Source organism: Candoia aspera, chromosome 2 (assembly GCF_035149785.1).
Source record: "Candoia aspera isolate rCanAsp1 chromosome 2, rCanAsp1.hap2, whole genome shotgun sequence".
In the NCBI taxonomy this organism is placed as follows: domain Eukaryota; kingdom Metazoa; phylum Chordata; class Lepidosauria; order Squamata; family Boidae; genus Candoia; species Candoia aspera.
Genome location: NC_086154.1, coordinates 105805239 through 105830785, shown reverse-complemented (window position 1 = coordinate 105830785; position 25547 = coordinate 105805239). Strand labels below are relative to the sequence as shown.

Below are 25547 nucleotides of genomic sequence, written 5' to 3'. Positions count from 1 at the left end.
CTTTTCTCTTGTGCCTTAAGCAATACTCTGTATGTTTGAATTTCCACCAATAACTTCATAAGACCTTCAACATTCCCTTTCCAGCAAGCATCACCATCACCGGATGAAGGAAGAGGGGATGAAAGAAGTCTTTTGTCAATTACTTTGTCTTCTTAGATTTTATTTTTAAAACAAGGTAACAAATTAAAATCAGGCTCAACTTCAATATTCCCAGAAAGGGAGTGGATTGGGAAAAGGGGGGAGTTATATCCAGTTTGGTGGGAAATGTTTGAGATCAGACAGCTGCATCATTGAAGAACAAACCCAGCCTGGCTCCCACAGTTTCACCAAAATGCTGCCGTAAGTCATTTTGCAAATCAAAACCAGAACAAGAACTTGTATTTTGGGGAGTGAAAAAAAAACAAAACAAAACACCTTGGCTTACATAGAAAAGGATGAAGGATGCTTTCTTGGGGAATATCATCCTCTGGAAAATCCAACCATCTTGCTAAATTATCCTGAAAGCATCTTTTGGGACTGCCCCAACCAATCAAGAGGTGGATAAGTTGGGGATATCTAGCAAGATACAGATAGATATCTATCTTTTTTTCCTCTTTCTCTGTATATCTGATAATCAATATTCTCAGATATTGAGAAGACATTAAAAGCCAAAGTAGTGTGTTTGTAACCAAGGATAACATATTTCTGCATGCAGACATATTACAGATTTCCATTATACAGTAGATGCATTCACTTTTCACATATTGACCCAAATACACTTAAGAGTAATACAAGAGTTGTGTATGTGCCTTCAAGTCAGTGTTGACTCCTGGAGACTGCCTGGACAAGTCTCTACAGTTTTCTTGGCAAGATTTCAGAAGTGATTTGCCCTTGCCCAATTCCTAGGGCTGAGAGAGGGTGACTGGTCCAAGGTAATCCAGCTGGCTTCGTGCCTAAGGTGGGACTAGAACTCACGGTCTCTCAGTTTCTAGCCTGATGCCTTAGCTACTACACCACACTGGCTCTCAATACATGAGTAAGTAACTTTTAAAGGCACGTTTAGAATTTTGAAACACCATGCTTAATCACAAAATGGTTGCATGGGCAGGCATGAACACAAAACATAAGCAGTGCTCTGCTGGATCAGACCAAATACAGTATAAGGCTACCAGGTCTGGGCTGCAGCAAAGAAGTACATAAATCTAGTGGTTGTATGAGTTTTTATAGCCCAGATCTAGTTACCCTACCAAAGAAAATATCAAGGTGCAGTTACCCACCATTTTTATTTACTATGAATGCCTATGGGACCCAGGTGGACAGGTTGGCTTCCCATTAATAATAAAAAGATGGGACAAGAAAAATGTGTAAGTGCTAAGAGAGGTCTCTACAAGAACTACATTAGCAGGAGGGCACCCACACAAGCCATTAATTTTAAATATACTATTCTTCATGCAAGAGAGTCCTTTTATGATATTATTGTTGCTGTTATGTGATTTAAATGGTTGACAAAAGCTCTAAATGGGCACTAGAAGGTTAAGAAAGGTTGCACAAATAAAATAAAAGCTGCTAATCTTTAAACTTCCTTTGGGGCCATTTTCTCTTGCTCATGTATAAATTAGTGCTTTATTGCAGGAGTCACTATTAAATCCAAAAGAAGCTAGAAGGCATGGATCCTACACACCAACATTACTCCTTCCTTCAGTGGGTTGCATTGTCCATGCCTTGCCCATCACCCAATGCCCTAAAGGTGATCAAGCAATCTGCAAGAGTATTCACGGACATCATTCCCTTGCAGCGGTATTTCCTCATTTGTTCAGAATAGGTGAGGAATTGCTGGATTAATTAAAGATTAATATAGCCAAATTTGATTTGGTTGGGTTTTTGCCCTACCAGTGTACTTTTCACTGGTAAAGATTTGCTGGCAGTCATTAAGCATAGCAGATTATATACATTTAGAAAATGCACTGCATGCAGCATGATAGATACAAATCAATAGCAGTGAAGTCTTTTATTTAGAACTCATCCATCAAATAAAACACCTCTTTGGAGTCCAACTCAACTTCTGGAGACTTCATGGTCACAAATCTGGGTTGTTTTCTTAGCAATAATATGGAAGTTGTTTGCCATGGCCTTCTGGGATGTTTGTTTGTTTTAACTTCCAAGTCTAGTCTATAGTTGTGAGTGTTTCTGGTTTCCAAGTACTAACTAAATCTGACTCTACTTAGCTGTTTCCAGATCAGTCATACCAAACTAGGTGCAGCTCCCTAGTTAGGTCAGTAGGCATTACAGGGAACCTACACCACGCAAGCTCTTGGCTCATATGCTGTATACCATTTCTGGCCATGGATGTGATTTGCTGTCCAATTCTGCTTTAAAATTCACTACAGTATAAATTCCCTTCTGTAAACAGAAGGAGTATTCCAGATAACTGTTTTTATTATCAGAAGGCAACTGAAATTTTAAAAAACAAAGCACAACTGAATGTTATTTTCCTGAAAAGTTATATCTTTCTGTTTCCTAATTCCACATTTCCCCCCTAATTCCATACTTTTTTTCTTAAGTGGAAATTAATTCTAGAGCCAATGCTGTTAATGTCTGTCATATTGTAAGCACTTGCCAAGATTCCTATACAGGCAGATTCAGTATTACAAATCACACATGTCCTGCTGCACAGTTCAGAATTTACTGTTTGACTTGGGATGTCTGGTTCACTTCCGGTACTTGGTGGTTAATTGCCATAATCCTGTGCATTAATTATTATGCAGTGTATTTTCGAATGTACTGAGCTGATGCACACTAGGCAGAGCTTTCACTGACCTGCCTTAGATCTTAGATCTGTAAATGCTCTCACAGTGGAAAAACAAAAGTGTGTCTTGTAAAACTGATATACCTAAACATTGTGGTCACTGATGTTGCACACTGTTAGGTTTCGACTTTGATTATATTTTGGGTAGCTTCTCTTAATCTAAACTAGAGGTGCACACTCCATAGCTCTAGGACCTTATGTCTTGTCCCCAAAGCTTTGGGGATAACCTCTCAAGCCCATCCAAAAATTGTCATCAAATTTTAATTGTTAATGTCACGTAAAGTAAAAATTATTAACTGCATAGGGTATCATCAGAGGTTGTAGTGTCTGATATGGGGTTCTGCATGAAGGTCTCTTTGTTTGTTCTGTGGGTTATGATGCAGTTAATAAAACAAGCATTTTTATGAGAACCAAAGTGCCAATTAATATAATGGATTGATACCACCCCAGAACACAACATGGGGAATAATTAACTGTTTTAAATTTAACTTTAATGTTCATTTTTAACATAATTTAAACAAAATTTAATTCTTCGTCCTAGACCTATCCATTATTTTGGAGTGCAACCCCAGCATAACCCTCAAAGGCCAAGTGAGAATCCTGGTTTGAGAAAATTTGACCTGCAATATGGACAAAGGAGTAATAAATTATTTCCTTCCAGAAAGTTGCATTCTGAAGGGCAGAATTTTGTTACATGGCAGTGATGTATTTCTAAGAGACAGCCACTGTTTGGAAACTTCTTCCGGAACACGTAAACTCTAAATAGGATGGAAACTAGCCCTAAGGCAAGGGTCGTTGTTTTGTTTTGCTATAACAGGCTTCCCAACTTCTACTACTAAAAGGCAGCTCAGTAGCAATAAATTACTTCCTTTGTTTGGCTTTTCATTTGCTTCACTTTTCAGTTCTGGAGCTGAATTCAAGGGGGCATTGCCCATATCTCTTGTGCTCTTTCCAAAACAACCTATTAGAATCATGTAATACAGATCCAGAACTCTGGATGTGGCTATTGGGGGATGTGACAATATCACCACATTCACTATATAACTTTTACAATGGGGAACTTCTGTTTCCATATGCTATTTGCATAAGGAAATATGCAAATAGGAAAGCTAAAACAAAAGTTACTTTCCCTATGCAAAGGGAAAGTAACTTTTGTTTTAGCTTCCTCTGAGAGGTGCTTCATGTTCATCCCAAGCAAATCTCTATGCAAGAACCCCCAGTTTTCTTCATAACCTCGGAGCCAGATGACCTCTTTGGCATGTAGGAAGAGACAGGCAAACAACCAGGAAAGCAAAACGTTAGCCTGGCTGAGATGAAAGATATTGTTCAGTCATTCAGTCACTTCTGAATCTTCGGGACCAAGAGATGTAATTTTGCCAGGCTTGTCTATCAGTGATTGCTTCTTGGAGTTCTTATAAGCTCCTGCTTGTTTCTTCAGGGGCAGAATCTAACCACCTTGTCTCCTGTTGTCTTCTCTTTCAATTGCCTGTGAGTTTTCAAGAGTTGTTTGTTTTTGCTTTTACTCTTGTCTTTGCATTATGTGTGCAAAATATTAAGCCTTAACTTCATTATTAGTGCTTCCAGTCAACAGTCTGGATTTATTTCATCTAGCATTGACTCATTTGTGCTTTCTGAGGTACACCTTATTCTCAGTAATTTTCTCCAGCACTACAATGCACAGGAATATTTTTTTTCTCCATTCAACCTTTCTGAAGATCCGCTTTCCCAGCCGTATCTTACAACTGCGAAAGTCATAGCCTTGAGAATATACACCATTGTTATCAGTATGATGACTCTGCCTCTGTCATAGCCTTTCCCTCAGGTGGCAGATGTGTCTATTTCATGGCTACACCGTCCTTGTGAACTTTAGAGTCTCTGACTATTTCAACTTTTCTCTGCCTATTTGCATTGGTTTGGCCTTGCCTGTTGACTTAATCTTAGGTGATGATATATGAAGGGGGAGCAGAAAGATAATCAAGAAAGTTACATGTGAACCTATAACCAATTAGTTTCTATGCTATGCACACCCATTACGACACTCTATGCAAGCAGCATCTACATCTGAATAACTGTTTAAAAGAAGGTTCAAAGTTTAGTCCATGTGCCTCTAGAAATGACTGATCTTTTCATTAGCACATATGGCAGGAATTTCCAGTTAGGCCTCTGCAAACCTTTAATAGAGTGTTTCTATTCCAAGGTAATAAACTGAATCACCACATCAAAGGAGTGCCACGATGTAAACAGCACTTTTAGTTACTATATTGGAACAGCCACTATGCCTCTCTTCAGGTACTTCTCTGGCCCTTCAGTGGCCTTCTAGAAATACTCAATGCATGTACAAAAACTACTTGTCTCAAAGTAAAGTGGTTAATTTGGTCAGATCAGCGCTGCCTTGATACTTCACCAGGTGGAATACTTCCGAAACTTTGCTTTGAGCCCCGAGGCAGGTTGCAGATCACTGAGGTGATTTGTGCCTGTTTTGCACAGGCCTAGTTCCAGGGCGTTATGACTTCTTTGCTGGCTGTTTATCAATACTGGAACTGCAGAACCAGAACATAAAGAGAGCCAGCCACTTTCTATAAAAACATAAAACAAGTATACCTATTGCTCTTTGTATCTATTTTCTATTTCTGTGCATCTATGCTTAGCATAGTTTTCAGTCTCTCAGTAATGAACAATGCTTAAAAGCCTCATAATAATATGGGAAGCCCGTGCTATGATGCCCCTGCAGAACACAGGGAGGGTCTGTGTCAATTAATCACCCACAAGTACAGGACCAGTCATGCACGTTCTTCCAAGGTCAGACTGGGATGAAAGGTGCTGACTGGCCCCTGAGATTGGTTATAACCAGTGTTTATATATAGGAACGGCCGACAGGAAGCTCTGGCATGGGCTGGTCCATGAGGTCACGAAGAGTCGGAAGCGACTAAACGAATAAACAACAACAACAAATATATAGGAACTCCTAAGAAATTATTTTTGGAGTCAGTGGGTGTTTTTATTCTGTTACTCAGAAGGCTTCCCCTTGCCCCCCCCCCCCCATGTCAGATTGACAAATTCTCCCCTCCCTTCCCCCCTTGCTGTTTGGCTCTTTCCACACAGTATGTGGTGCTATTGCTCTAAAAAGTCTTAAAACGTATTTTATTTTATTGTTATAATTACTACTGAATAGCCTGATTAAAAAACAAATGGACTGTCCTGCTACTGAGCTTTATCTTTGGGGAAATCTTGTTTTTCTTATATGAAAATAGGCTTTTATGGAGTGATATACCTGCCATGATGCTACCTCAGAAGCGCTTAAAGGGGTGATCATGATTGGTGACTTTTCTGGATAACGGGACACAAAGAGAGTAGAAAGGGGATCACTTAGTTCTTCTGCCCTTCTCACTTTACTCCTTGAAGCAGATGATTCATTCTGCCTCATGAGGAGGGCAGCCCAGCGTTGTGCGCCAGAGGCCTGAAGCGTCTTAGGCATTGATGAACTGCAGCGAGATGACTAAGGAAGTGTCTGGAGAGAAGGTTGCTCCACTGTGCCTTAGTGGCAGCCTCGCTCCCCTCAGCAATGACATCATTCTCCCATGCTGTCAGTCCTGGGCAGTTTCCCAGCACCTAATTCATACAGAATAAATTATGCCGCTCATTCATCCATCCATTGTTTAATCCTCTGTCTTGACTTGTAGTTCACAGGGGTTCCTCTGTAATTTTTGCATTCATTTTGTACATGTCCAGACATTGCATCTTGAGTTCTTGAGCCACTGAGTTTCTCCAATGGGTCAAGGCAACTTGTATTCATTTCCTTCATTTGTCCTGCCAAGTAACAGAAGATGAAATCTCTTACTCTAATGCCTCTGATCACTTCAGAGATAAGAGCTTGTGGAGAAAGCTTGCTTTCTGCCTACTACTGCGTGGACCCTGATTCCAGGCTATCAGGTCTTGAGTCCAAAGTAATAAAGGTGTAGGAGGTGAAACCTCAAATATACATGGCCTTCTAAAGACACCCATCCTCCCTGGTAAACCAGTCAGTCAGAGATCCTATTAACTTTCACCACTGAGCATGTGCTAAACTGAGCCCCATTCTGACTGCAGTGCCATGATTGGTTGGGTGCATGTTTTGCTGACTTCCTCTTCAGGGAAAAAAACATGCACCCATCGCTTTACCTAACCTGTGCTGCACCTATGTTATCAGAGTAGTACCATCTGATAGTGACTTACAAGAGAAGCAGAATAGGGACTGGCAATGAAACTGCAAATTTCACACCAGTAAAGTGTTCTGCTGATTCAAGAACAGGTACATAGTTCTTTAACTCAGCAGTGAGGAAAGCTCCTTATTTTGCTTCCCTTACTCTTAATTAAATCAAGTAATTCAGAACTAAATTGTTCAATCTAAGGGCATAGCTCAAGGCCGTTATCTCAACAGATTAAAACAAATCTTGGAAAGTCTATGTCACAGGGAAGGTCATTTTGCTACCAAAAGTACAAACAACAACATTAACAGTAAAAATGTTACCGAGCTGGGAGGCAGAATCCAACAAACTGAAACTGTCCAGTGATACATTAAGCTATGGAACAGATCAGTTGCAAGTTCTGACATGATACCATGCCTGCCTGCTGAGTGGTGTAATACTGTCTTTTGTGTCTGTGCACACACACACAGATCAACACCAGGAAATTCATCACAGCAAGGCATTTCATCTTCCCATTTGAACAGGAAAGACCACCCAGATGAAAACATTCCTTGTAACAACTTTTGCCATTGTTAAATGTAGCTGGCAGCTTCAAGTGGCTTAAAAGTTGGCAGTCTGACATAGCTAGAATGGAGTCAATATTACACAGCTGGGATACTTCAGCTAGAGAAGCATCTTTCTCATTTTTCCACGATGTGCTTTAGCTAAATTATACATGTTTATTATCCTGAATTCTTTATATTTATCTACTGAACTCTATTCCCTAGAGGAGAGATGGGGATACCATAACTGTGGGATGTGTTACTTTTTGGAAAGGTAACGTACACAACAATTATACATTATACAGTGAAAGGTCCTTTGAACTTTCTCTTGATTTAAGGAGAGCACTACATAGTTGATTTAATCAAGTTTTCTACAGTGTCCATTAACTGTCTTCACAGTTAATACCGTGCTTTGGAAAACACCAGGATTCTGCAGCATTGCTTGCTCACTCTCAGAGTTTGAGAATCAATATAATTGAAGGGTTGCTATAGGGGGAGGAAGGAGAGAAATGATTTCTTCTGTGGACTTGATGTAGGACTTTTGATTCCAAGTTAAGAATCAACTGCGCATAGGACCCCTTTCTAAAGGTGTCACATGATCTTGCTTACACTGGAAATGAGGCGCCACATTTTATTTTACTTCTATTTGTACTGGTATAGTGTTGCTCACAGCTTAATAACAGTGGTAACTAGGTTCTTAAATTACTGTTGAGCTACCCAGTAGATCAGGGGGAAGGGTCCCAGCAGCATGTGACAATGCCACAACATTGTGCAAAGTCATTGCTTTCTGTCCGCTTTGAGTCAGATAGAGTTGGGCTTAGTAACGTTTCCAGTAGTGGCCTCCTCAGTGCTCCTCATCCTCAGAGGAAACAGTATGAAGGAAAGGGAAAGAGAGCTTTCCTTTCAACGTGACTTGTCCAAAAAAACTGAAAGATTTTAATTGAGTAATTAAAATCAATTTAAAGGATGAAATTCTCCGTGGGAGCAAACCATTCCTGTTTAGAAAAGAGGTGGGATCTCATATAAAAAGATGGTTTTAAGGTTAGCATTCACTTTTGCTCTGGACCTGAAAATTGACGCAATATGAGAAAAAGCAAGGAAGTTAGGCAAGTGCTTGTGTGCACAAGTATTTTGTATTTTATTTATTGTGCAAATGTTTGGATTATTCCTCCACAGAGAACACTGGAGGTGATGGACTAATGAAGTACGGATCAGTTGGATTATTTTTTGAACAGTAAGAACAGAAATTGGTTTCATCATCTAAAAACTCAAATAAAAAAAAAAAATCTGTATAGAACAGAATCAGGCAAGCAAGTTTCTTTTAAAATTTGGGGGAATTGTGAGCTTTCATCATGGGGAACCAGGTTTTGTTTTTGTTTTAATGTGAATAAATGCATTCAATCAATTGGAGGCTTAATGCATCTATTTCACTTGATTTCCCAAGAAAAGCCAAGGGTAAACTGCACAATTGGTTCCTGAATTTTGGTGGCAGAAATGGGTGGTGGGGTCTGAGACCCTAAAAATACTGAGAGGTTTCATATGGGTCTAGGTGTCCATCCCCCTTCCTGGAAAATAAACAACAAGAATGGGAAAAACTATATCCCATTTGCTTGCAAAACTGACCAGCTATGCTCTTTAGACTCAAATTGATTCAGGGGATCAGCTCTCTCCTTACAAGTGCTCAGGTCTCAGAGAGTCAGATTCATCTTCTTAGGCTAAAAATAGAAATCTTGAGATCCTTCATAGGCTGCAGAATTACTCCTGATATCCTTCATCACTGGTCATATTCTAGCTGTAGCTGCTGGGAAATGTAATTCTGGTGGGTCACACATTCTCCCTCCTTGTCCTAAATAAATGGATTTTGTATTTCAAGGCTAATTGTAGGGGCATTGTCAGAATCCATCTGGGAATAATTGTAGGTTTTTTAAAAGACTTCCATTCTTAAGTCCTATGAAGCTGAATCTCATTTCTAAGCTGGTTCATCATATTAGAGGTCAAGTGGAGCCCTAACAAGATAGTGGTATGCTAAAAGGAAACCAAATGCTTGAGCAAAAGAGAAAGGAGCAAGTATGCCATTTACTTCTCTGACAATCATCCAAAATTCTGAGCTAATCACGAAAAGTTCTTTTATTTTGTCATGACACTTGAATTTTTTTATTGCTCATGAAGGTCAAAGATGGATAGAAGCAAGAGATTAGTCATCTCCTCAGACTCTTAAAATTTCATTGCTTTCACACTGATGGTTTTGGATGACTTTTCCTCTAACTGGCTAATATATACCAGAGCTGAGATGGGGAGTACCTAATTAAACTGCAAACTAAAAACACTTTTATGATTGTGCATGCATTTAGGGCAGACTCAAAATATAGATTAGCTCCTTAATCTTCAAGGATTGATTCTGTTAACTGATGTTGATAGTCTGCTTGAAAAGGTTTTGGTTGCTCTGAAGAAAAATGGTAAGAAACACTCCACCATTGATTACAACACAGTCAAATGCTCAGCTAAATTTGTAGCAATAGCAAATCATAAGAGCTCATATATCAGCTCCCAGATTGAGTCACTTCTTTTTCTAAATCAAATCTTCTATACTACATTATGTTCAACATGAATTTGTACATGCTATCATCACATGGGCAGCTTAACAGGCTACACGTGCATACATTTGTTTCACTTCAGATCTTATTTTTTTTAAGAGGTTCACAGATAAATGGCAATTCTCTTCAAGTTATGTGAAGGATAACCAGGAAGTTCCATTTTCCCGCACTTTTGAAGTTAGCACATTCAGAAAAATGCGGGAATCAGCTCTTAGTTTCAGCAGCACACATTATGCCTTTTGCAGCCCCACCAAAAATTAGGGAAATGTTTTCCAATGATCTTGAGTGAATCTTCAGGGTTCCACCTCTGTGCCTGCACTACAATCCAAAGAGATAAAGTTCAGTGTTCCATTCTCATGAGAAATGTACCTGAATCCCATTTATCGGGCAGCTTAATTCATACCATTCCATGCTTTCTTACAATCCAACATAAGTTTATTGTTTCATAGCAAAGATAAGATAAAGACTGGTTGAGTCATGTTACAGTAGAAATGCAAATAAGGAGCCTTTCAATTCAACAGAGATGATGAGATAGTCAGAAATAATATGGAAGAATACAGAAAGGCAAAGTAACAAGAATTGTAGTTTGCAGCTGCTCTTTTTTTAAAAAAGAATTTTACTGAGTTTGAAACAAAGATAAAAACTCCAACCCCCCCAAAAAAAACTACAAAAAGAAAAAAAGAAAAACTAAAAAAGTGTGAAACACAAGAAAAAAGAATTTTGAAGGTTACATAAAGAAGTGACTTCCAACTTTCAACAGCAAGAATATACAGCAATTTCCATAATCAATCCCTTACTCTATATCAAACCAAGATCACATTATTTCTATAAATCCTTCCATTAGCACATATACAAAACACTAATGCAATTACTTCTTCCCCTTGTATATATAAAAAAGAAATATATATATATATACACACACAAACACACACAAACACACATACACGTACAGTATATAAATTTCTAAAATAACTTCCCTCCCCCATAGAACAACATTTATTTGTTTCTTTCCTAGCACTCTTCTATATATTTCTGTCCACTATAATAAAAATCAAATCATAAAAACATATAAATTGTCTACTTTTATAATTAATAATACTACAGCAATCTTAATCCTATTAAACCTAAAAACCAAGCAATTATTATTGTATCTTATAGATACTGTCATGTTCACTGTTTCAATGTGCATTGTACATCGTAACGTTTCACATGCCATGGTGCTGACGCGCATTTCTGTTGGGAGGGAGCTGCTGTGAAACCTTGTGCCAAGCTCTGTATCTATGTTCATTTCAATGGAATGTGTTTGGTTTATGTGCTCTGCTCAAGGACTTTTCCCATGGACCATCAGAAGCCGTTAGGAGCACCTGGGATTGTGAGCTTGGGAAGATTCTACAGGGGGAGGGATCTCGTTTGTACTGAGGGGTTTTTAGTTTGCTTTTGGCACGCTTTTTCCATTCTCAGCTTTCTTTGTGAACCTGTATACTATTCTTTAATAAATCAGATATCTTTGTGAATCTGCTTATGAGTCTGATGGTGTTTTAGAGTAGGCATTCATTACAGATACCTTATAAATCTTACAGATCAAACAAACCTTAAGAAAAGTCCAGTGAATCTTAATCCAAATCATTAAAGAGAAATGAAATCATAATAGCCTCATTATCAATCCAATTATACATGCTTAAATTTTTACCCCACTTCAAAATATACTAAAACATTTACATATCTCCCTATTACACCCAAGGCATTTTTCTTGCAAAAATCAAACAGCCCAACTGCCCCCTTTAAAAACTCAAGCTTCTCAGCAAAAAAAAAAAAAAAATCCAACAAAACAGGTAGTCTTCTCTCCCATAACATTTCCTCAGAAAGCCATAACAATCCCTCAGAAAAACAACTCTCCTTGTAATCTGCAGCTTGGACTGTCACTTTAACCCCTTCAGCACCAAAATATAGTCTTCACCTGGCATTACTTCAGTCTCGCTGTCAGTAGAAAGATCTCCATCCTTGTCAAAATCTTCATCTTTTTCCATAACATCTTCAGCCAGATGACATACCTTAGAAATAATTTCCTCCCCAATGTCCCAAATATTCTGCAGAATAGCCTGACAGCAATCTGAAAAGATCTCTTTTTAGGTCTGCTTAGGCTCACAACAAAACTCTGAAAAAGCCTCCTTGAAATCCTTCATGTTTCAGGCAGTAGATTGTGGTGCCCCCTAGATACTTGACTCACACAGATGGGAGTTAATGAGTTAATAAAAACTTCTGAATGAAATTGGCATGATAGAAAGTGCGCTAACAAGTAGGTCCCAGGGAAAGTGAACATAAAGCTAAAAATTCAAAACAGAAAATCCAACACGTAGGGAAATATTCAATCCTTCAAATTCAGTACAAAAATGATAACAGGAAAGCAATTATTTATTCTCAGTCCTCCTTAATCTTTAATGTGAAAACAAGCCAAAACTTCAAAAGATTTTAAAAATTTAATCCAGAAATAATGATAAGCACCAAGAGAGTCCGCTTCTTCTTACTGTAGAAAGCCTCTCTTAGGGTACAAAAACTTTAAAAAACAATAAATTGTGTGCTTTAGAAATGGGCTGGCTGGACTGAATGTCCCTTTAAAGGCTGCAGTGTGGCTCAGAAATGGTGAAATCCCAGCCTCCCGGCGAAGTCTTACCTGTCAATCATGCACGCTGTCCATAATCTCCTGGCTACAACTCACCATCCAGAGGATGAATGGGTTGGTTCCAAGCATTTTCCTTGATCCAGAAAAATGCTCTGGGCTACAGAAGAAACCGACCTGAGCCTGGAAAAATGGCCATGATGCCAGTTCTGCCCACGGAGATCATGGGCACAGCTGTTCAGTTCACCATATTCCCACCAGAAGTCAGTTTTCAGCTGCTCTAACAGGCTGCTGATGCCTCATGATCTACATCTTCCAATTGAGGATTCCTAAAATGACTAGTCCCTGAAGGGAACTTCTGAGATCATTCTAGATCAGGTTGTTCCCAAGCTCAAATATTTGAGCCTGAATGTTCAGGGGTTCCCAAAGGCCTGAAAAATATTTCAAGGGTTCCTCCAGGGTCAAAGGGTTGAGAAAGGCTGGTATACAGGGTCCAAGCAAAGCACAGTTGGTGCCTCTGAGACAATACCAGCATGCTAGGATCTGGCTTCATTGGGTACACATGTAGATCACCACTGGGTGAATAGAGAGGTTTGCTACATTCTTTTGGCCTTTTGCACACAGCTTTCTCCTGACTGCCTAGCCTGTAAAAAAGCAAATAATTATTGTTCAACCGCATAAAACAACCTCCCTTCAGCTGTTCTTAAATGCCACAATCAAATATCTAGTACCCAGAAAAGACCAAAGATCACAGTATTTTTACAATTCTTTCTTGACCGAAATTGCAAGCTAACCTATTCAGAGTAGAGAATAGATATTTGCCTTTTGCAGCATGTAGGTGTTTCCTAGTTCAAAGAATATTTAAGAAAGGTAATAACTTTGTGGGAAAGGCAGGTCCTGGGTGTTACAGCTAAGGACAAAGGATTGAGCAATCCTGATAATAAAGCTATGCAATTTTTCCTCTTAACATTCTAAGAATGGACAGGAAATCTTGGCACAATGAATCACAAAGGCTACAGGATCATAGTTAGGCAAAAGACAAACAGGAGCAATCATAGGAACAGGTTAAAGTAAGGAAACAACACCCTGTTAGTCAAAGGCTCTAAATCTGGGCATGCACACCAGAAAAGCCACTAACTTGAATATCCAACTGAAAAGAGGCAATGGGTAAAACTACAAGGAAGCAGGTTGAAGCTAGACATCAGGAGGAACTTCTTGGCTGTATGTGCTGTGAGACAGTAGAACAGGATGCCATATAAAGTGATGAATTCTACTTCACTGGAGGTCTTCAAACAGGCTGGATGGTCATCTGTCAACAGATGAGCAGAGGATTGGACTTGATGGTCTTTAAAGTCCTTTCCAACTTATAATTTTATAATTCTCAGGTCAATCATGTAGCAATTTTCATTATTAAAACATTCCAAAAGAGGAACTATAATTAAATTATGATTATCATTTTTAAATGTGCATATTTATGCGAACTGATGTCCCTTTTTGGCATCATTCTTGCTGATTATGCAAATGACTACTTTATTGGAAACAGAACCTAGAATTCAGAAGATACCAGAGAATATGTTTCAGGCCATCAATCAATAACCAAGCATTGAGTCAATATTCGACAGAGACAGGAATGTGGTGAAGCAATAAGAGATACAATTCTCCTAGCCACAAGATTTCTGGCTCAAGAAGGGATTGATTTTCCGACAAAACAATGCTGAATGGTATTGAAATTAAGATTGTTGTTAGCCATGAAAATGGAGGTGACTAATGAATGAGTCTGATAGGAGATAACATGAATTGGTTATATTTCATAATCCCAAAGTCTGCAAGGAAACCTGACAGAGCACTGTGGCTTTTGTTTACTGGCATTACAATGTGACTATATCATCAAAGAATCAAAAGAGGCAGTTACTTGAAACAAGGACACAGTGTTTTCTACAGCAAACCACACCCCCACACCCCTGCTTTTTAGTTGTGAGGAAGGGCTGGAAGAAGGAGAGTGATGCATGGAGAGATTGGAGAAGAGAGCTGACCTTTGATATGATGTGGTCAATACCAGTTGTAAACACAAGCTGTTCTACTCCACATAATTTTACAAAAGGAGGCCACAGGAATTTCTTCTAGCTTGTTAAAGGGAAAACACCAAGTTCTTTTCACAGTACAACAGTTTATGGTTGCTTCCAGATTAAAAGAAAGCAAACATTCGCTGTGTGTTTTCTTTCCAATGATTCAAAGGAAAAATAGGTTATTTGAAAGCAAATAGAAACTTGTTTGCAGAGGACATCTCACCTGAAACAAGCTGAATTCTAAATGAAATACCAACCTGACCAATTTTTTTTTAAATCACCTGATGTGATGGCCTGAGAGGTTGAACTTTCCAAGGTGAAGCAATAATAAAAGTTGAGCAAAAATCTGGCATTTCACATAGCTTATGGCTCAGGTGCCAGACTAATTTCTAACTTCCTACCTAACAATTAAAACTTTCACTGAGATGAGCTTTCATGTTATGTCCTGGAGGCAGCTTTCCTGCACTACTTGCAATCCAGCTCTTCTCCTGAATCATCCCATAGATTACATTTCCTCACCTTAGAAATCCAACTGAGTAAGACCATGATTTTTATTTATTTCCTGCCAATGTTTTCCTAGAGGAATTGGGTGCCAGATATAGATTTATAAGGATTTCTAGTCTTTATTGTTTTCAGTGAAGTTGTATTCTTCTGTAGCAGTTTTACCCAAACTGTTATTTTCTGTTTATGACCATCTGGCTAAAGAATTTGGGGGACTGATACCAAACACAGACTGGCAATTCTGTTTTGAAATGTCTAAGAGCTATCCCCTTGGTATGAAGAACTCTTGCTTCTTCCATACATTTATATCCTGCCTTTCTTCCATAACAGAACACAAAGCAGGGGGCTCTCTGGTGATCTTCCATCTTGGCTCTGACCAGATCTAGCCCTGTTCAGTTTCAGCAAAGAGACATGGAAAAAAATCTCAGATGGCAAATAATGTCAAACCTCTTCTCCTATAATTATGCTTAATTGGAATAGAAATTCTCCAAAGACGCAAGTGTTCTTGAGGGTAAAATATAGTCAATTTCCATTAAAATAATATTGTGCTTGTTTCTTCTGGTTCTGATTTATTACTGTGGTATCCCATTGGTCTGAAAGTTCTTTAAATACTGCTGTATTGGTAAAGCAAACATTTTTACTCTCCATAGGTCCCCAACAGTGAGTCAAGGTGAGTTCTTCCTTGTGTTTGTTTAAGGTACACTAAGTATCCCTCTTTTAACCCCAACTAAATTCACAATTACAAATTATGAGCTCAGCTGTAGTTAGTTTCTGGTGGTGAGCATTATCATTAGAGTTTAAATTAACATAATAATCAGTGTGTCTTTTTTAAAAAAATTGAATCAATAAAAAGTCATACATATATAACCACTCTTCTATCTTCCAGGAACTGAACTTGTTGAGGCAGGCTAAAGTTCATGCCATGGTAATGAGTAAGATGGCATTCATTTAAAAATAACGCTTTACCAAGGCATGAATAGTTAGTGAAATATGATAGTTGCTTTATGTAAAATACTGTGTGTTTTTTTCATCTTAACAGAGGTTGCTTCATCTGCAGTATCTCATGGTCAACTGTAATGTGAGGGGCAACTGTTGTGGTTGGGAAGTCCAGCTGTTATCTACTATTTTTGGTGAGCATGGCTAACTAGAAAACAAAAGGCTGTTAATTTGCAATTATAGAAACTATATAGCACAGCAGTTGTTGTAGATTTCACTTGCATTTCAGTAGCAATTGTTGCTGTTGAAGAGTTAGAAGGGTTTGCTGTCAAACCAAATGGAGGTAACAGCTGGACCTCTCCAGGGGATGGACCCAGAATGGGCTCATCTCAGAATTCTTGGGCCACATCCACATGGTGTTGCTACCCAGAGCTCTTAAATCTGGTTCTAAGATAGAAGCATGGAAGACATATTTTCAGAGAAGATGGAAGGTTTACATTAGAGCTCTTCTTTTTATTGGTGCATATCTTCTGAAAACATCTGGTACTGGAGTCCCCAACTGGAATGCCAAAAGGTGCAGCTGGCTGCTCTGCAAACATCTACATATGTTCTGGCACTGAGATATGACAACCTCAGAGAGTTTGAGACATTCTCTGTCCAAAAAGGCCTTCACCAAAAATAACTGAATACAGTAGTCCCCTGAACAAATGTTTAATTGTCACAAAAAAAAAAACAAATGAACTGTGAACTGTTTGGAAGAGAAGATCTGGTTTCACAAGGATAGTGTTTATTACTGTACATTGGCAAGAGACTTCAACTGTATAAATGTAATAAATTAAATAAATAGAAGATTAAATGACCTACCTACTGATGAGGTAGTACAAGTGCTAAGGACTTGGGAGGTACAGTAGATACATGATACAGAAAGGACTCAAAAAGGAACTTGTTTCCATAAAGGCTAATGTTTTGAATTATAATTCATTTTCAGTTTAAAATCGTCATTACTCATACATATACTCTTCCTATCTACTTTTCTTTTTAAACTCAGTTCAGATGCAAAATATTAACAGTTTTAAGGAAACCCTGGTCTGACTACCAAACTTGCTTCATTTTCAGAGATGCTAAGACAACAAGCTACCCAAAGTTCCTTTGTAAACCCAAAGAGCCTGGGCCTTAACATATTGTTTCTGCTGGTATTAGTGGTGGTCTGTTCACCACTGATGTACTTTGATTAGTGAACAAGCTGTCCAGTTCCAAAACTGAACACCAATCAAATTCTTTACTGTAGATATTCAGTTTTGATTTCACCATATATGAACTTCACATATAGATCAATGGATCTGGAAGAGTCAGAAGAGTTCTTCAGAAAAATCTTGTGATTTATCTGATTATTAAAAAGCATCATTACACCAATCCTCAATAATACCATGCACAGAATTAGCATTGTAATTAATTATCCAGGAGAAAATAAATAAAAACTGCCCAGAGTCCCTCTTTTGAGAGAGATGAGCGGTACAAAATTTGAATAATAAATAAATAAATAAAATCAACATAGCTAACCAAAGTGATTCTAATTATTTTTTATAGTGAACATGGTACTGTTGTTATTGGTATGTACCAAACTAGTCTTTATTTACCTGCCAAATAGTTAACAGCATCCTCAGGACCCAGATTATTTGCTACTCTTGTTATTACTTTGCTGGTTTTGGAGAACTGATTATCTGCAACATAATAAGCTAGAAGATGGAGAATTAGGTCAGCCTTTCCCACTCCAGGTATGCTAGGTTTGCCTTCCAAAACTCTCTTTTGGCCCAATGAAAGGAAGTTTTAGTGTCACCTTTCTAGAGGTCATCTGGTTGGGGAATGTCTCCACAAGTAATTCAATATACAAGGTGCAGATTTTATATAAGGGATGTCACTTCTGTGGCAGTACATAAATGGTCATCCGATACAACAGAATGTCTTGATTTGACTGGTGTATTGCTCAAAACAGCGGCTTCCTGATAGTTCCCTAAAGATACTTTTACAGTATGTGACACATTGGCTGGGTTCACATAGTATTATGCTAGGCCACAAACCATGGTTGAGAAATATGATTCATACAAGTCCAGCCCAAATCAAACCAACCTCATTTTAACTTAGTTCAGCATGTAAATTTCCATTTTAAGTTTGAAGGAGAAAGTGCTCTAGGTTTCAGAAGTCTGAAAATATTGTCAATGTTCTCTTCTTCACAAAACTCTGCTTTTCTATAGGGAGTTACTTCCTGGCTTTGGAAATGATTACGAGATCATCACACTCTACTGGCTGTATTACACTCTTCTCTTCTGTAACCAGCCAATCTTTGGGCATCCAAAGACCCTCCAAAAACACTGTGTAGTGAATCTTTCTCTATTATACCAGCCATTTAAATGATAAGTCCCTACGGTAGGTTTCCAATCAATTGAATAACATTCCTTCTGTGGTAATAAACTAAGGGGGAAAAAAACATGAGACACTGATTCAATGGCTACTGATGCTAGAACAGCTTCAAATAAAGAACCTGCAACCAGCTGAAGGATTATGTTGGTGTTACCTCTACCAATCCCTTGGACCTTCACATAGCCTTTTTTGCCATGCCTGCAGTTCATTATTTATGTTTAGGAGACTTCCCAGGTCACATACAGTTCAGGACAGATAATATGGGTACCCTGGTCCCAGAGAGCTGTAGGGAAAGTTTAGCATTTTGCTGACCACTGTGGAATTTTGTATGTACCTTGCTAAGATGAAAGAGATTAATATATCCTATAACGGAGTGAAAACTTTGCTTTAGTTTTCATTCAGTTTTATTACTGAATAAATAAAATGTAAAAACCATCTAGATTGAATCTTGGAGCTGTCAGTTATAGAGGTCATTCTGGAATCAATTTCTCTACAGTTAGCTAGCTGCATGTTATATGCAAGTATGTGGAAATGAATCTCATGAAAATAAATTCAGAAAGGAAACACCTGCTTGAAACTCCACAGAGCTATAATGCAGAGTGAGGGATGATTCAGAATGGAGGAACTGTGAGCAGGAAATGCATTAAGTTTCTCTTATCCTATAGTCCCCCTACGAATTGCTTAAAAAAAAAAAGGAAGCGACCCATAAAATGAGTTACACACTTTTGCATATACAGAGATGGACCATGCATAGTTGACATGATTACTCCTAAACACCCTCTTTCCTCTAGCAGAGTTTGATCAACCCTTTGGCTTATAGCTCTGCCTTCATTCGTTCTCTCTTTACTTCTACCACTTTTCCTCTGTAGCTCCTATTGGGGCCCTGCACTTGGGCCACCATGTCTGGGCTTCAAAAATTTGGAAGACCATTAGACATAGCAATAAAGAGATAAAGAAAATTCTATGATGTTTTGCCTTCTAGTAGTTATCCTGATTTTTGCAGCCCTGTTATAACAGCCCTGTCTTGTACAATCAGATTTCTTGAGGGTACAGAGCAAGAAGTGTGAAACAAGAGGGAGACTGGTGGTACCTCCTGTGCCTGGAGCCCCAAGGCAGCTGCCTCCCCCCCTCCCCTCTATTTATGCAATTGGCAATGGAACAGGTAAATTGAAGACAGAAATACAAGTGGAGGAATTCTTGGGGTGGATTGGATTGCTCATGGAGTAGAGCTCTTTGCAAGGTCCTTATGAAACCCTATTCCATAGAAGTTGGTGCACTGAAGGGTATTTACTTCTCTCCCTCTATGGTATTTGTACCAAACAGGCCAGCAACGCTTTTCCATACTATGTGGTATTTCCTCCATCAAGAGGTGAAGGGAGAAGAGCCAGTGCAGTCAAAAGCTTCCTGTGAACATTTTTTCCTCATTTTTATAAGATCAGTCAAGCTCACCTTGACATGAACTCCAGTGTAAGGGCAGGTAACAGGGTGGTAAGCTTGGCATCCATTGTCCTGTTCATATGGATTCTTTTCAGCTTGTAGATCTCAAAGGTGTGGAGAAATGAAGGCCATCAACTACTTGTTTGAGCTTTGCCCCTCCTGGATAATTAAATTGTCTAGTTTGGAACTATTCCCATTGCTGATCAAGATGATCACCTTGAAGGTGGGAATCATTTCTGCCTGCTTAAAGGAGGCAGTTATAAAACACTTCAGTGGAAAAAAAGCCCTTTCTTTGATTGAGAAGATCTTGTGATTAAAGTCCACTTACAAATAACAAGTGACTTAGAAAATGGCCACCTCAAAGCTGCATTTGGATGAAACTGGTTATCTGGACACATTTCTACAAGGGTTTCCTCCAAGATATGGTACTGAAACTGCTTTCTTCAGGTTGCTGGATGAACTATGGAAAATACTTAGATGGAGGGCATGTGACCTTGCTAGTTCTCCTAGATCCCTCAATGGCTTTTGATAGTAATGTCCATGGCATTTCTCTGGGATTTCTGCAGGGCCGAGCCTTGGAGGCACTGTTTCATAATAGTGCTGGTTCCTCCTGTCAGGACATGTTCAGCAAGTGGTGCTGGGTGACTACTGCCCAGCCTGTAGGTCTCTGACCTACAATATCCTACAGAATTCTATCTAACCCTTATGCTGTTAAACAACTACATATGACAGCTGGGAGAGATAATTCAAAGCCTTAAAATGCTCTATATCTTCTAACTCCAAGGAAGCAATCAGTACCCTGGTTGTTGTTTATTCGTTTAGTCGCTTCCGACTCTTCGTGACTTCATGGACCAGCCCACGCCAGAGCTTCCTGTCGGTCGTCAACACCCCCAGCTCCCCCAGGGACGAGTCCGTCACCTCTAGAATATCATCCATCCATCTTGCCCTTGGTCGGCCCCAGTACCCTGGAATGTAGCCTAATCACAATAATAGTTTGCATGAAGGAGAACAAGTTGAAATTAAATCCAGGTAAGGAAAAAACTAGATTTGGGGGTGGGGTCAAGCCCACTTTGAATAGGGTTGCCTTCTTCAGACAGAGCAGGTTCTCAGTTTGGGAGTGGACCTTGACTACCACCTGTTTCTCCATTGGTTGGTACTAATTGTGGTGAGGAATGTGTTTGCACATTCTTTCTTGAGCCAGATGACTTTATCTTGAACTAACTTGATAAAGTACCTGGAGATTGAATTGGTGCAAAATGTGGTACTCAAGCTGCTTACTGGTTCAAGGCACAAAGATCACATGATATTAGCATTGAAAGATCTGAACTGGCTGCCAATTACCTACCAAGTAACATTGAAGGTGTTGGTGTTGAACTTTATGACATAGGAGCTCACTATCTGTGGCATCCCCTCTCCCACTAAAAATCTGTCTAATCTCTTAGGTGAGCAGGAGAAGCCCTCTTGAAGATGTCCCTAGTGCCATATTTGGTGGGTAAGAGAGCGTCTTCTCCTGTGTGACTCTTCAGCGATGGAAATGTGCCCTCCAGGGAGATGTATTTGGTCCTCATTCTTTCAGTGTAGGAAAATGGCAAAACACATTTATTTCATCGAACTTTAAATTATTAATTGATTATAATCATAATTCATCTTGATTGTAATTTTAACTGTAATATTAGCTTTACTTTGTTTTATTGTTGTAAGGTACCTAGAGGGCTTACATAAATAGAAAGATGGAGCATACACGTTATTATCGTATATGGCTTTTCTTCAGCTGCTAAAATGATTGAAGCAGCATAATATCATGTTACAAATAAATAAGATGATTATGACATAATGTGAAGTTAGGCTGAGGTGCAGCATCAGCACCCAACATATCTGGGCAGCTTCTGGGTTAAAGCACAGTTACCCTTGTTTCTTATATTTCCCGTAACATTTTCTGAGGTATTATGAGAAATATAAAATACTGGTTCAGCAATTCAGATTTAGCTGCTGGAAAAAAACAACTGCAGAAAGGAGATCAGAAGAGCTTTCTTTACCTAGAAGTTGCTGAAATTAGGCTTGTGGAGCACATTCTGTGGTATAAATCAGTTTTTTGTTGTTTTATGATACTCTCAATTTGAAACAAAAAATGTTTCTGACCAGCATGAAGGGTTGACTTCCAATGCACATATTAGCCACATTTTTAGTGATTACATGAAGAGTTACTACCATTACATATAGATATGAAAAAAGAATCCAATTAGCCATGATCAATGTTCATATGACAGAGCTCTAAGCAGGCTCTTCCTTGCAATTGATAGAAGCTAAGCCAAAGCACACAGGGGTTGGCTGTGCAACACTGCTCCAAAAAGGCTTGTATGCACTATGGGCATGTGAGAGGGGTTAAGTCAGGGGTGCAAAAACAGGCACACTGCCAGGAGCCCTAGTTTAGCCCTCATGGGTCCCCCAGAGTGGTCAGGTGCCCAAAAGTTGGGCTGTTTTTTGAGGGTGGGGATTTTAAGGGGCCCAACTGGTGCTTCAAAATTTTCTGAGGCTTCAGGCACCTGTTTCACCTCTTAAAATTTCCTCTCCCCCATTTCCCCCCAGATAAGGCTAATTTGAGTCCTGGTCCATACAGTTAAAGCTTGGCACAGCTTTTGAGCCAATGGAAATTTGTTCATTCCCTGAATCAAGAGATATACGATACACTTTCTCACATTCCCACGGTTCTCGATGAATTGGAAATAAAAACTCTGATCCACATACCCCCCTGCCTGGCAAAATGTTGCAATGCAATTCCCAAATTTTTTTCAATGCCACCTCTCATATTCTTTCAGTCAAAATTCTGCCATCCTCCCTGGGACATTTAACAAGCTAATTCCTTTGTATGTTTGCATTCATCCTTGCTACCTTTCCCTTTATGAAGAGGAATAGTAACAGCATTCTTACAATTGTCCAGCATGTGCACATACAGATGTAGTGTTTTGCACATATACAACTTATCTATTTTTCTTTATTTCATTTCATTAATTAATTAATTCATGCTCTTTGTCACTTACTCCTCTTACATTGTAAGTGACAGTCTTCCTTATGCCATGACTGTCATCAGATGAGCCCACCTGCTGCTCATGTATATCTTTGAATAATTGATCAAATTGATCAATTCACATAATACTTTTTAGTAATATAGAGTAGGAGTGGACTAGGTTACCAGCCTTATTCATACTCATACCAAATAGAGTATTTGCCACAAACAATAGGAACAGTGTCATTTTGGCCAGTATGCCACAAGTGCAATCAAGCCCTGGTTTTACCCCAACCATGTTTGTTACCTCTATGCAAGCAAGGATCTCTAAAGATTACTTTGCAAATTTTCACACTGTTGTCCGCAATCCACCAAGATAGAAGTTCGTGCAGAATATTGACACTGTCAATATCTTCAGTTGTACTTTGCTTAAATTTTATGCAATTGCTTCCTTAGGATACAGAAACACATTCTCCATTAAATTAACTTTGAATTTCAGCTCTCTGGCATGTACATGTGTATGAACCCTTATGACAAGTTTCTAGTCCTCAGGGTTACAGAGATCAGCTGTCTCCTGGAAGCTTAGGATCAAGGTCTATGATAATTTTTCAATGTATACTGTACTTGCAAAGCATGCACCACACAGTCCAAGAAAAGCATACAGTACTGTGACTGCTGTAATGTATGAAATAATGCATAAAAGCCACTGTAGGAATTTCCACTCACAATATCCCTTGAGTGGCAACCCTTGTTGGGTTTGTTCTGGATAAAATAACAGCAATTTTAAATGTCAATTCTTGACATCCCAAGGCTTTCAGCTCCCAAATTCTGTGTGTGCTCGGTCTGTATCCATACCTTTTGATCTGAGAATTTAGCATATGCTTAATTTGCTCAGGTTTTTTCTTTCATTGACAGTGCCCTTCCTTTACCCTGAAACCCACTTGCAACTCCAAAGAGTTGAGCCAACAGAAGACAGGAGGCAGTTTGCAATAAGCTTTCTCCTTCAGTGCAAAGAGCCCAGCTGAAGGATTCAGAGCCCCCAAGGAAATATTTTTTTCTACTCACCTGTGTATGATGACTTTCTCATGCTGTCCTTATCCCAGCTGTTACATAGGAGGGAAGAAAGTTTCTCCAAGCCACCCCCCGTCGTAAATATTCCCCCGGGGGTGGTATGGAAGGGGTTTAATAATCCTTTCCTTGCAGCAGGCAGGGCTCGGCAGAGGAAATGCACTCTTCCTACGTGTTACACACAGGCCCCGTCACATCTGCAGCTGGGCAGGGAGCGCACAGCACTCCCATTCATTAGAACACACCTTTTCCAATCCGTGGGCTGTTCCAACTGGGCTGAAGCTGAGAGAGGCAGCTCAGAGAAGAGCTCAGCTGCAGCAGAAGTTTAAGCTTTTCCCCTCTGCGAATAAACTGGCCCTGGCACGCACCCCTCTTCCTGACAGAAATGCCCCTCTGTAGACTTCTCGCCCACCCACCCACCCTGGGTTGCCTGGCCCCAACTTTTAGGCCTCCTATCTCTCCCTTCTCGGCTGTGTTGCTCGGGTTAAAGGCAGAACAAGCTGCAAGGAGGCTCCAGTTCAAAGTACTGTACACAATGGCATGTCAGGCCGTTTACTGTAAACATAACTTATTTTCCTCCTTGGAAAGGCCCAGAGAATGCAATGAGCTGCTCAAGGCTGCAGGTTGTGTAAATGTACTTGCTCTGATTGGTTTATAAGGTTTGTATATATGCTGCCCTTCACGGCTTGGAAGGGATGTGGGGCACTGACAAGCGGCCTGCCTTACCATCTCCACAAAGCCCCCAGCAGTATTAAATATCTTATTTAAAAGAGAACAAGCAGTGGTGCCTGGGTGTTTTCAAGATTAGATCACTTAGCAGCCACGAACAGAGCTGCAATACATTGCCCTCTGAAAACAAAGGATTTGGGGGTGGAGTGGGGGAAACAAGGAAGGGGAAAATGATCAAATATGTGACTAGGTAATTAATATTTAGTTAAATGAAATGAAATCATTTACTTTACTTTTTGCCTGAGCTCACTTCTTATTTCTTGGAGCATTGCCACTTGAGGGCCAACATTTTGGCCCAGAAAGATATCTATGTATTTGAGACTAAAGAATGATTAATCTTTGTAGTATGTTTCATCAACTGACTTTCCTTCCTGTCCTTTCCTGTCCTGTCTTGTCAGAGGTTGTTGAGGTTGTTGTTTTCAATGTTGCTAGTTGCAAATAACGCACATATTAAAGTACAGTGCTTTTGAGGTAGGTTTGATTCGTCTAGATTCATGTCTATGTCCATGACATTTTTTTGGCAACAGCGATTTGCTGTTACTTTCTTTCTGGACCCCTTTTTTTGACTTTCCAGTATACAGTAGACTACAGCCCGGATATTTCCTTATGGTCTCCTATCCAAGTACTGACTAGGTCTGACCTTGCTTAACTTCATAATACAGTACA

At 39.4% G+C, this 25547-nt stretch overlaps 1 protein-coding gene across 1 annotated transcript in view; it reads right to left on the bottom strand.

The window, feature by feature from the left end:
• SEPTIN9 (septin 9) overlaps nt 1-24233 on the bottom strand; it is a 238326-nt gene extending 214093 nt beyond the window's left edge. Inside the window, exon 1 of the mRNA XM_063292841.1 lies at nt 24150-24233. Within this exon, the coding sequence (XP_063148911.1) occupies nt 24150-24171 (22 nt within the window). The 5' untranslated portion in view covers nt 24172-24233. The remainder of the gene's footprint in view (nt 1-24149) is intronic.
• Between the last annotated feature and the right edge of the window lie 1314 nt (nt 24234-25547).